Genomic DNA, 13,560 nt, shown 5'->3' on the forward strand with positions numbered 1-13,560 from the left:
GTGTTGTGATGTGTTTTTGTGTATTTAGTTTTAGAAGATTGCACATTATTACTATTACAGCACTTTGGGGAGCTGTGGTTTTTATGAAATGTGCTTTATAAATACATTTGACTTGACTTGATTGTGCAAAACATACATTGGTAAGGTGAGTGGGATTGCCTCTCCACAGATCTGACCTGTGACTTGACTGTGTGACCACTGTGAAACTTTTCAGACATACCTCCATGAAGATAACCATGTGACAGACTCCCCACCAGAAAAGCTGAGATTGATCTGGCTGCAGACCTCCACCCAGATGACCCTCACTTACCTCCATCAGGTAGGTCCCTAAACGTAAACAAACACCAGCCACGCCAAAAGAACATCAAGATTGTGCCTAATCTTAAAAAGAGTAGAGCAGATGCAACATGAAGCCAGTTAATTTCAATCTAGAAATGTATTCAGAGTGCTTCTTATCAATCTGAAATGAACTTTATCACCTTTAATGACCTTTAAGATAATGAAGAAAGGCAACAGCTGATAGAAAGTGTAATTATGTAATTCTTAAAATAAACTATGAAAAATGGGGAGGGACGTGTTCGGGGAGATGCATCCTGGTAGAGGTGGGCGTCTTCTGGGTGGAGATCAGCAGCCAGACTCTCATGGAAAAGTTAAAAGTGCTTTAATTCAGTAATAACATACAATGTCTCACACTGCAGTTATTTTGTTCCTACATTTGGTGTCATTTCTGTATCACTTTGCTGAGGCTCTGTTGGCTTGATGTGGAAAGAAGGAAATGCATCTCTAAAGTTCTGTGACCCAAAACAGTAGAGCAGAGGGTCCAGGAAGCAGTTCAGTCCAGCTATAATCCATGAGACATAGTACGCAGTCTGTAACTGATGGAGCACGTGACAATGCTCAGGATAGAACTTCATCATAAAAATTGCTGTAGTGCGGATAACGTTCATAGGCAGAAAGCAGATGATGAATATAATGAGGCACATTTGGATCATTCTCTGGGATTTGAGTTTGACTTTGAGACTTTTGGCTGTGATGTTGTTTAGACAAGTGAGAGCGTTTTTGACTCGGAAATAACATGTGGCAGAGATACTAAGAGGAATCAGGAAGCCAACTGAGACAAGAACACAACCGATGATGAAGAAAGAGTTTTTCAGAGACACTTGGCTGAAGCTGAAGCAATGTGTAACTTCTCCTTCTTTAGTGGCAGGAACACCAAATCCATAAACCAGAGAGTGTGTTATCAGGAAGAGCCACACTCCAGCACACAGCTTCTTGATGAAGCTTTTGTCTTTCATTCTGGAGCTCTTGTTGAAGTGCACCACGACTTTATACCTGTGAAAGCTGATCAGAGTGAGGAAAATAGTGCTGCCGTAGAACTGGGAGCTCAGGAGAGCAATCTTAACAGTACACAGCACCTTTCCAAAAGGCCAGTCATTCCCCATGGCAAAGTAAACAGCTATGAGTGGAGTGACAGGAGCACCCAGGGCATCGCTCAGAGCCAGGCAGAACTGGAGGATGGTCCCAGTGCTCCATGATGACATACGGCAGCAGAAGACCCACAGACTGAAGACATTAAGGAGGAAACCCATGAAGAAGACCAGGCACATGAGCACAGGGATGGACATGTGCTCAGCAGAGGGCAGGCAGATCCCAGAGTCACTGCTGTTGTTCATACTGATGGAGACAATATTCCAACCTGGAGAGAGAAGTAGTCATAAATATAGTTGTGTAATTTAGTTAAGTATAACAGTGCATCAGACAAATGGTAAGACAAATTTAACATGATGAGGTGATTTTGACTGTTGTGTTCTCTCTGTCTTTGGTTAGTTTCCACAGTTCGCTTGAAATACTCTTACAGGACTTTTACAAGTCATTTGTGTAATAAAATATTTAGTCTGTAGATTGTGTTGTTGATACCCCTTGACAGAACTCCATTGAAAAAGAGATCTTTGAATCTCAGTGGGACTTTCCTGGTTAAATAGAGGCTTAAAAAGTAGTGAATAGAAGAGTTGTTTCAAAATCCAGTTGCTAATATGTATTGTGATGTCAGTAATTCTCTATTACTTGTCCAGTAATGAAGCAAAGGGGGGTGGGGGGGACATTTTTAAGGACACAATATATATTTTCTAGGACTTTTGGCCCACCCATTCCTTTTCTCCCATTTTATCTGATGGAGGCATGGAGGCAGCAGTCTGAGCAGGGAAGCCCAGACGTCCCTCTCCACACACACACTTCCTCCAGCTCTTTTGGGGATATTCTGAGGCATTTCCAGACCAGCCAAGAATCACTCCAGTGTGTCCTGGGTCTCCCCAGGGAAGAAGATCAGATGCCCAAGCCTCAGCTGGCTCCTTTCGACATGGAGGAGCAGCAGCTCTACTCTGAGTTTCTCCCCTAAACTGAGCTCCTCACCCTATCTCTAAGGGATCGCCCAGGCACCCTGCATAGGAAACTAATTTCAACTGCTTGTATCCACGATCTTGTCTTTTCAGTCATTACCCAATCTCATGACTATAGGTGAGGGTAGGAACATAGACTGACAGGTAAATCGAGAGCTTTGCCTTTCGACTCAGCTCTTTCTTCATCACAGCAACTGCATCACTGCAGATGCTGCACCAATTCGCTGTTCAATCCACATTTAGACAATGCAAAAGATATGCAAATGTAACAGTAGAACTTTGAGATCAGCTGACCATCAGTATACACTAGTTTTTAACAGAAGCCAAGCAGGACATTTGTATTGCCTTGTGTTTTTGTGTATTTAGATTGTACATTATTATTATTACAGCACTTTGGGGAGCTGTGGTTTTTATTAAATATGCTTCATGAATAAATTTGACTTGACTTGATTGTGTAAAACATGCATTGGTAAAATGAGTGGGATTGCCTCTCCACAGATCTGACCTGTGACTTGACTTTGACCACTATGAAACTTTTCAGACATACCTCCATGAAGACAATCATGTGACAGACTCCCCACCAGAAAAGCTGAGATTAATCTGGCTGCAGACCTCCACCCAGATGACCCTCACTTACCTCCATCTGGTAGGTCCCTAAAAGTAAACAAACACCAGCCATGCCAAAAGAACATCAAGGTTGTGCCTAATCTTAAAAAGAGTAGAGCAGAGGCAACATGAAGCCAGTTAATTTCAATCTAGAAATGAAATCTATGGATGAGTAAATGTATTCAGAGTGCTTCTAAACAATCTGCAATGAACTTTATCACCTTTAATGACCTTTAAGATAATGAACAGAGGCAACAACTGATAGAAAGTGTAATTAAGTAATTCTTAAAGTAAACTAGGAAAAACGTTGAGGGACATTTTGGTGGGTGACTCTGAAGTGTAGGGTCTTCTGGGTGGACATCTGCAGCCAGACTCTCTTCAATTCAGTAATAACAAAGAAAATATACAATATACAACAGAATGAGGTACAGGAATGTCTCACACTGCAGTTATTTTGTTTCTACATTTGGTGTCATTTCTGTATCACTTTGCTGAGGCTCTGTTGGCTTGATGTGAAAAGAAGGAAATGCATCTCTAAAGTTCTGTGACCCAAAACAGTAGAGCAGAGGGTCCAGGAAGCAGTTCAGTCCAGCTATAATCCATGAGGCATAGTACGCAGTCTGTAACTGATGGAGCGTGTGGCAATGCTCAGGATAGAACTTCATCATAACTGTTGCTGCAATGCAAATAATCTTCGCAGGCAGGAAGCAGACGACAAATATGATGAGGTACATTTGGATCATTCTCTGGGATTTGAGTTTGACTCTGAGACTTTTGGCTGTGATGTTGTTTAGACAAGTGAGAGCGTTTTTTGACTCGGAAATAACATGTGGCAGAGATACTAAGAGGAAGCAGGAAACCAACTGAGACAAGAACACAACCGATGATGAAGAAAGAGTTGGTCAGAGACACCTGGCTGAAGCTGAGGCAATGTGTAACTTCTCCTTCTTTAGTGGCAGGAACACCAAATCCATAAACCAGAGAGTGTGTTATCAGGAAGAGCCACACTCCAGCACACAGCTTCTTGATGAAGCTTTTGTCTTTCATTCTGGAGCTGAGAGAGACATAGTCCTCAAGCGTGTCCTGGATCTTCCCCGGGGCCTCCTTCTGGTGGGACATGCCCTGAACACCTCCCAGGGAGGCACCCAGGAGGCATCCAAAACAGGTGCCCGAGCCATGGCTCTACTCCGAGCTCATCCTTTGTAACTGAGCTCCTCACCCTATCTCTAAGGGAGCGCCCAGCAATCCTGCGGAGGAAATTCATTTCGACCACTAGCCAGAGCTCATGACCATGAGGGTGGGAGCAAAGACTGAGCGGCAAATCGAAAGCTTTGCCTTTCGGTGCAGCTTCCTCTTCACCACAAAGGCCTGCCTGTCAATCTCACGCTCCATCCATTGTCAGAGTAAAAAAAAGAGAGAGAGACAGGTGAGAATCAGATCCAGATGATTGAACGCAGGTCAGAGTGCTGAAAGTTCAATGTAGGGATAATATTTAAAAAATACAGTCTGACCCACAAATAAATTCAACTATTTTTTTTTTTTTTTATTATTATTTTTCATCTGAAAAAAAAAAAGTATTGAATTATTTTCATTCAGAATTTCAATTGGTGATTTTTAAGCACACAGTTTTTATGTGTTTGAAATTTTAAAATAAAATCACCTTTTCAATTTGCAGCAAAGATTTAAGATGCCATCGATTGTGTCTGACTGAGGAGAACAGAAGCGGCTTTTTTCTGTTGTCTTTTTCTCTTCTGTGGATGGAATTACAGTTAAGGGATTAGTGCTATAAATCTGATCAAAAATGAAAAGTGGAGAATTTTGATGCTGTGGTGATTTTACCAAATGAATATAATAAATGTATTTGGAGTTTAATTAACACATATCAGTTCAATCATGCAGCATACAGAGTTGTTACTTCCTCCACAGACAGTGCAGGTCACAGCATTTCCTGGTTGTTTTTAACTTCGATCATCTCAAAAAATGGAGCATAATTAAAAAGGCTGAATTTAATCATTATGGTGAAATACGATTGTTTGTGTTTCTATTTCTAAGAATAAACTGAAATGGTCAAACTTCAGACTTTTTTTTTTTATATATATTTTGCATATTTTGTGTTTTTAGCCATATCTAGAGGACAAGTGGACAAAAGATTTAAACCATTTATTGTAGTGAATAAAAGTAGAGCAATTGTATTTTATAGATGTAATGGGAACTGTTTATGACACAAAAGCTACAAATACAACTTTTTTTGTAAACTGTTCATTTCTTTCTTTATTTATTTGAGAGAGGGCACAATTTTTGCATTTACCTTAACAGGAGAGATGCATTGTACATCAGGTTGTAGCATCAGTGCTAATTTCCACCTGTGATCCCTGGACAGGTTCATTGATTGATCGTATTTAACTGACCTTGACTATCAGCTGTTCAGGAGACCTATGTAGCATGTTATAGGGTTGATGGGGAAAACCGGACCCATCCAGACACGGGGAGAAACATGCAAACTCCACACAGAAAGGCCCGGGGATTGAATCTGGAACCTTCTTGCTATGAGGCATGAGTGCTAGCCACTCAGCCACCGTGTGAACTCAGTACACAGTAATGCTCCAAAATCTATGTTGTTGCAAATGATTGACATATGCAATAAAAACAAACTTGAAAAGTATTGCATATTTTGTTTTTACCACTACAAACTGGTACAAACGTGACCTAAAATATTGGGGTGTCTGAGTAATAATAATAATAATAATAATAATAATAATAATAATAATAATAATAATAATAATAAAGCACATCATACTGAGGTAGTAGATCAAATGAGTGTTTTTATACAATAAATGCTGCTGTTTGTAAAACTATTTAAATCCATAAAGACCTACCTGTGTTGATTTGCTGTGAGGTGTGAAACTGGAAATGTCAGCATTGAATGATTTCAAATGTTAAAGCTAAAACTGATAAAGGAGGCGTTACCACTGAAAAGTGTTTGCCACACTTTCCGTCTGTAATTTATTTCATAGTTGATACACATCAGAAGAGGTTTCATATGGTTAGATGTGCTATGAACATTTTTAAAGGTATGGAATAAGTGAGTTTAGTATTTTAAAATGATTTATTTACAAGTATTTTTGAAAATGACACTGCCAAACTGTCATACAGTAAACCAAATGATATGATCAGATCCATTACAGTAAAGCAAATGTAACAGTAAAGAAAATGCAGTTGGATCAAACAGTGTTCAGTGGGGCACATTTTCTCTGAAATCAAAATAAAGCAGGAGCACAGTCTTCTGGAATACTCACTATTATAATACAAGATGAACCAAATTGGCTCCAACCTTAAAAATATATCAAACATAAAGAAACACTTTTGGATCCACAGTGAACACAGAATAGACATTAACAAAATATCAAGCTATATGTGCCAGAAGAATATAGGCTTACAGTTCAAAATAGACATGGAGGAGATTTTTATGTTGAAATCTGCTTTAAAACAAAAATCTAAATGCACATGTCCAGTCATAGTTTATGGTAATGTCTCTTTCCACATGAAACTAAGGATTTCAAGGAAGCTACTATGTTTGTATTGGTCATATGGTCTTTTGATGAGAAAGAGACTAAAAGAAATTTCACAAATGTTGAAACCTCTGGGTATTAGAAAGGCCTTATGATTTTTAAATCTTTGTTGTTCATCAAACTCATCATGTAGTAATAATGTATACAATATGCAACACAATGAGGTACAGGAATGTCTCACACTGCAGTTATTTTGTTTCTACATTTAGTGTCATTTCTGTATCACTTTGCTGAAGTTCTGCTGGCTTAATGTGGAAAGAAGGAAATGCATCTCTAAAGTTCTGTGACCCAAAACAGTAGAGCAGAGGGTCCAGGAAGCAGTTCAGTCCAGCTAGGAGGATGGTCCCAGTGCTCCATGACGACATACGGCCGTGAATCCGTATATTTGTGTAATTGATTTAACGATTTACATTCAGCTACTAATATGATTTTTTATTACCACAGTAAATAGGACATCAATAATACACCAAAATGTATGTTGCTGCAAATGATTGACATGTGCAACAATAACATCAAGTTGAAATTGACAGACTTGAAAGTATTGCATAGTTTGTTTTTAGCACTACAAATTGGTACAAACGTGACCTAAAATATTGAGGTGTCTGAGGATAACAAGTAGTAGATCAAACAAGTGTTTTTATACAATAAATGCTGCTGTTTGTAAAAGTCCATAAAGACCTACCTGTGCTGATTCACTCTGAGGTGTCTGGAACTGGAACTGGAGTGTATGATTTCAGATGTTGAAGCTAAAGCTAATACAGGGGGTGTTACCAGTGAAAAGGAGAAACACACAATTATATACAAAATACACAGAAAAGAAGACAAAAGAAGAAGTTCACACATCTGTGATATCTCTCTAAACATTTATAGAATTATTTATTTAAAAGCATTTCCCATGATGACACTGGCAAAATGTGACACAGTGAAAAACAAACCATATTTGGACAATGTAAATGTAACAGCAGAACTTTGAGATCAGCAGACCATCAATATTCACTGGCTTTTAACACAAGCCAAGCAGTAAATTTGTGTTGTGATGTGTTTTTGTGTATTTAGTTTTAGAAGATTGCACATTATTACTATTACAGCACTTTGGGGAGCTGTGTTTTTTATGAAATGTGCTTTATAAATACATTTGACTTGACTTGATTGTGCAAAACATACATTGGTAAGGTGAGTGGGATTGCCTCTCCACAGATCTGACCTGTGACTTGACTGTGTGACCACTGTGAAACTTTTCAGACATACCTCCATGAAGATAACCATGTGACAGACTCCCCACCAGAAAAGCTGAGATTGATCTGGCTGCAGACCTCCACCCAGATGACCCTCACTTACCTCCATCTGGTAGGTCCCTAAACGTAAACAAACACCAGCCACGCCAAAAGAACATCAAGATTGTGCCTAATCTTAAAAAGAGTAGAGCAGATGCAACATGAAGCCAGTTAATTTCAATCTAGAAATGTATTCAGAGTGCTTCTTATCAATCTGAAATGAACTTTATCACCTTTAATGACCTTTAAGATAATGAAGAAAGGCAACAGCTGATAGAAAGTGTAATTATGTAATTCTTAAAATAAACTATGAAAAATGGGGAGGGACGTGTTGGGGGAGATGCATCCTGGTAGAGGTGGGCGTCTTCTGGGTGGAGATCAGCAGCCAGACTCTCATGGAAAAGTTAAAAGTGCTTTAATTCAGTAATAACATACAATGTCTCACACTGCAGTTATTTTGTTCCTACATTTGGTGTCATTTCTGTATCACTTTGCTGAGGCTCTGTTGGCTTGATGTGGAAAGAAGGAAATGCATCTCTAAAGTTCTGTGACCCAAAACAGTAGAGCAGAGGGTCCAGGAAGCAGTTCAGTCCAGCTATAATCCATGAGACATAGTACGCAGTCTGTAACTGATGGAGCACGTGACAATGCTCAGGATAGAACTTCATCATAAAAATTGCTGTAGTGCGGATAACGTTCATAGGCAGAAAGCAGATGATGAATATAATGAGGCACATTTGGATCATTCTCTGGGATTTGAGTTTGACTTTGAGACTTTTGACTGTGATGTTGTTTAGACAAGTGAGAGCGTTTTTGACTCGGAAATAACATGTGGCAGAGATGCTAAGAGGAACCAGGAAGCCAACTGAGACAAGAACACAACCGATGATGAAGAAAGAGTTTTTCAGAGACACTTGGCTGAAGCTGAAGCAATGTGTAACTTCTCCTTCTTTAGTGGAGGGAACACCAAATCCATAAACCAGAGAGTGTGTTATCAGGAAGAGCCACACTCCAGCACACAGCTTCTTGATGAAGCTTTTATCTTTCATTCTGGAGCTCTTGTTGAAGTGCACCACGGCTTTATACCTGTGAAAGCTGATCAGAGTGAGGAAAATAGTGCTGCCGTAGAACTGGGAGCTCAGGAGAGCAATCTTAACAGTACACAGCACCTTTCCAAAAGGCCAGTCATTCCCCATGGCAACGTAAACAGCTATGAGTGGAGTGACAGGAGCACCCAGGGCGTCGCTCAGAGCCAGGCAGAACTGGAGGATGGTCCCAGCGCTCCATGATGACATACGGCAGCAGAAGACCCACAGACTGAAGACATTAAGGAGGAAACCCATGAAGAAGACCAGGCACATGAGCACAGGGATGGACATGTGCTGAGGAGTGGACAGGCAGATCCCAGAGTCACTGCTGTTGTTCATACTGATGGAGACAATATTCCAACCTGGAGAGAGAAGTAGTCATAAATATAGTTGTGTAATTTAGTTAAGTATAACAGTGCATCAGACAAATGCTAAGACAAATTTAACATGATGAGGTGATTTTGACTGTTGTGTTCTCTCTGTCTTTGTTTAGTTTCCACAATTCGCTTGAAATACTCTTACAGGACTTTTACAAGTCATTTGTGTAATAAAATATTTAGTCTGTAGATTGTGTTGTTGATACCCCTTGACAGAACTCCATTGAAAAAGAGATCTTTGAATCTCAGTGGGACTTTCCTGGTTAAATAGAGGCTTAAAAAGTAGTGAATAGAAGAGTTGTTTCAAAATCCAATTGCTAATATGTATTGTGATGTCAGTAATTCTCTATTACTTGTCCAGTAATGAAGCAAAGGGGGGTGGGGGGTACATTTTTAAGGACACAATATATATTTTCTAGGACTTTTGGCCCACCCATTCCTTTTCTGGAGGCATGGAGGCAGCAGTCTGAGCAGGGAAGCCCAGACGTCCCTCTCCACACACACACTTCCTCCAGCTCTTTTGGGGATATTCTGAGGCATTTCCAGACCAGCCAAGAGTCACTCCAGTGTGTCCTGGGTCTCCCCAGGGAAGAAGATCAGATGCCCAAGCCTCAGCTGGCTCCTTTCAACATGGAGGAGCAGCAGCTCTACTCTGAGTTTCTCCCCTAAACTGAGCTCCTCACCCTATCTCTAAAGGATCGCCCAGGCACCCTGCATAGGAAACTAATTTCAACTGCTTGTATCCACGATCTTGTCTTTTCAGTCATTACCCAATCTCATGACTATAGGTGAGGGTAGGAACATAGACTGACAGCTAAATCGAGAGCTTTTCCTTTCGACTCAGCTCTTTCTTCATCACAGCAACTGCATCACTGCAGATGCTGCACCAATTCGCTGTTCAATCTCACACTGCATCCTTCCCTCACTCGTGAACAAGACCTGAGATACTTGACTCTGGAGAGGGCAAGCTACCTTTTGCTGGTTGATAACCATGACCTTTGGAGGAGCTGATCTTCATTCCATTAGGACAACATTATCTTCAAACAGCAGAGATACTGTGGTCCCCAAACTGGGAATCCTTTAACCACTGACTGTGCAATGAGCAGAACCGGTGACAAAAGGCAGCCCTGGTGGAGTCCAACATGCTCAGCTCCACAACACAGCTCCTTCTCTGGTCATACAGGGACTGGACAGCACTTAGCAAAGGGCCCCGGACCCCCTGAGCACTCCCCAAAGAACACCACAAGGGACACGGTCGAATGCCTTTTCCAGATCAACAAAGCTAATGTGGCCCGGCTCGGCAAACTCCCATGAACCCTCGAGCGCCCAATGGAAAGTATAGAGGTGGTACAGTGTCTGATCCCCCTTCTTAAACAGGGGGGACCACCACCCTGATCTTTCAAGTCCAAAGGTACTGTCCCTGACCGTTATGCGATGCTTCCAGAGACATGTTAGCCAAGACACATTCAGAGACTTAAGAGACTTAAGATACTCAAGGTGAATCTCATCCACCCCCGGAACCTTGCCACCAAGGAGCTTACCGAGCACCTCAGAGACTTCAACCAGAGTGATGGGTGAAACCACTTCTGAGTCCCCAGCCTCTGCTCCTTGGAAAAAAGTGACAGTGGGATTGAGGAGAAGTATTCCTTCCACCACTCAACAACATCTCGAATTGCTGTCAGCAGCTCCCCACCTGCACTGTAAACAGTGTTGGTGAAGCACTGCTTCCCCCTCCTGAGATGTCGGGCGATTTGCCAGGATTCTTTGAGGCCAACAGATAGTCCTCATCCATGGCCTCTCCGAACTCCTCCCAAACAAAAGTTTGTCTCTCTCCAGCTGCACAAGGTGTTGCACGCTTGACCAGTTTCAAGCCAACAAGGCTCAATAGGACTCCCTCTTCTCCCTCGACACCACAGACAACTGCAGCTACAAGCAGCTTCAACAACAATAGAGGCCGTGAACATGGTCCACTCGGACTCCATGTCCCAAGTCCTCCCCAAGATCTCCCCAGGCTCTAGGAAAAGCTGTCCTGGAGGTGTGAGTTGAAGGTCCTTCTGACAGAGGGCTTTGCCAGAAGTTCCCAACAGACCCTCACAAAACGTTTGAGTCGGCCAGGTCTCTCTGCCTTCATCCTATGCCAGTGGGTACAACTCACCACCAGGTGGTTATGGACAAACTGTGACTAGCACAGAAGTCCAATAACAAAACACTACTCGAGTTCAGATAAGGGAGGCTGTGCCTTCCAATCATCCCTCTCCATAAGTCACTGGCATCGCCCAGGTGGGGGCTAAAGTCCTCCAGCAGAACAACAGTCCCCGGTCGATACACTGTCTAGTACCCCTCCCAGGGACTCTAAGAATGCTGGGTACTCTGTACTGCTGTTTGGCCTGTAGGTGACACCATAGTGAGCTGTGGGGGCAATGAGCAAGCCCACACCAACCCACTGGTGCTCCCAGTGGGCAACGCCAGAGAAATAAAGAGTACAACCCCTTTCAAGGAGTTGGTTTCCAGAGCCCAAGCTGCGTGTGGGGGTGACCCTGACTATAACTTGTCGGTAATGCTCAACCTCCTGCACAAGCTCAGGCTCCTTCCCCCTAGCAAGGTGATGTTCTATGTCACCACAGCCAGGTTCCGTGTCTGCGGACTGGGTTGTCGAAGCACATGTTCCTTTACACACCCAACCCCTATGAATTATTGTACAGGTGGTAAACCCATAGGAGGGTGGACCTCTGTCGTCAGTTCTGGCTGAACCCGGCCATGCCCTGTGGGAAAAGGCCCGATTACCAGCTGCTTGCATTTGAGCCTGAACTCCAGGCCTGGGGCCCTGGCTGCGCTATACCAGGCAACATCCCAGTCCTTGATTTAAAACTATTCTTAAGCGTGTGTTGAATTGTGCGTGGTCTGACCCATCACCTAGGACCTGTTTGCTAAAGGAAAAGAACATGTATGTCCACTGTTTCCTGGATGCTGTTTTTATGATGACATTACAAAACTTGACATTGTTCTATGATAAAGATAAGCGCAAACCTTACCTAACCTTAATCATTCCAGGTCTGTGCCTAATATTTAAAAGAGTAGAGCAGAGACAACATGAAGCCAGTTAATTTCAATCCAGAAATGAAATCTATTGGCTATATAGGCAAGAGCGTTTGTTAACTTGCTTTACATGTCTGCATGTCCTGTAGCTTTCCTCAGAAGCTTCACATGATGTTATTTGCATTGAATACTTTCACATGTTAAAGCTGAAGCTGTGGAAAATGGAAAACAACATCTGCACCAACCTTTAGAAACGGGCTGAAGGAAGTAGCAGTATTATAGTTTGTATCTTTTTTATGTTCTGTGTTACATCTGATGGGCATGCACCGCTTTCTTCTAGTTTGTCTGGGTGAGAGTGGATTTGTATAAGGTTGTGTGGGTGTTGATATAACACGGTGAGTCTCAGATCAAAAGTGATAAAACTTAATTTCTTCAGCCTAAATAACTTGATAACAGATGATTCACTTAGCCTTCATTATTCACATGTTTTTGGTGGAGCTCTGAGGATGTGGATCACTCTAAAGTGGTTCGGAAATCGAGGATTCTGGCAACTAGGAAACATCCCATTTTAGCAGCGCACAAGACACGTCATGTGACGCTTCTGAGGAAGTAGCTGAAACATGTAAATCAGGTAAACAGGGTTCATTGTGAGTTGGAACACAAATTCTTTTATTTGCTTTGTGCAGATACTGTTTCCTGTTGGTTGAATCAGGCCAGATTAAATGACTTTGTAACACTGGGTTTTCTGTTTGGACATGCGTGTAACAAAAAGAGCACTTTATTAAATAGTAGTACCTGTATTAACACTACTTCTGCTTGCCACTAACATCCACTTGAGAGTTCAACATAATGTTCAATATGTTCTACAATCTGAACATTGTGGAGAAGAACTACCCTTAAAACACAGGTTGTGCTCAGAGCAGTTTAGGGTTGATATGGTGATGGCACAACTCATCTCACTCTAGGGACTTGTTTTTTGCATTTTCAGCATTTTCATTTTTATGACATTTTGTTCAAATGATGTTAATCAAACTGTCCTCATCCTAATGATTCATTTTCAAGTAGTAGTAGAAAAAAATTAATGGATGTTTATGAATGTGTCGTGTTTTTATGGCTGTACAAAGTAAAGGACGTAAAGTTTTTAAAGGGTGAATCAAGAATTAAAACATTCAACAATATATTCTACATATTATGCACTGTCTGATGCACTGTAA

The 13,560-nt window shown here is 41.6% G+C and overlaps 2 protein-coding genes and 1 pseudogene across 2 annotated transcripts; all 3 read right to left on the reverse strand.

Moving 5' to 3' along the window:
• Nucleotides 1-588: 588 nt before the first annotated feature.
• On the reverse strand, nt 589-7,328 carry LOC129411289 (P2Y purinoceptor 2-like). Its single transcript, XM_055161779.1, has 2 exons — nt 7,254-7,328; nt 589-1,696 (listed from the first exon to the last, which is right to left on the reverse strand). Exon 2 carries the CDS (start codon nt 1,671-1,673, stop codon nt 699-701), a length of 975 nt encoding a protein of 324 aa, XP_055017754.1. The 5' UTR covers nt 1,674-1,696; nt 7,254-7,328; the 3' UTR covers nt 589-698.
• On the reverse strand, nt 2,856-4,266 carry LOC129411248 (atypical chemokine receptor 3-like; annotated as a pseudogene).
• An 843-nt stretch (nt 7,329-8,171) lies between the features above and the next one.
• Nucleotides 8,172-9,289, reverse strand: LOC129411352 (P2Y purinoceptor 2-like). Its single transcript, XM_055162019.1, has one exon. It carries the CDS (start codon nt 9,270-9,272, stop codon nt 8,298-8,300), a length of 975 nt encoding a protein of 324 aa, XP_055017994.1. The 5' UTR covers nt 9,273-9,289; the 3' UTR covers nt 8,172-8,297.
• Between the last annotated feature and the right edge of the window lie 4,271 nt (nt 9,290-13,560).

Source organism: Boleophthalmus pectinirostris, unplaced genomic scaffold, assembly GCF_026225935.1.
Source record: "Boleophthalmus pectinirostris isolate CB_2022bp ecotype Guang Dong unplaced genomic scaffold, ASM2622593v1 HiC_scaffold_4, whole genome shotgun sequence".
Taxonomy (NCBI): domain Eukaryota; kingdom Metazoa; phylum Chordata; class Actinopteri; order Gobiiformes; family Gobiidae; genus Boleophthalmus; species Boleophthalmus pectinirostris.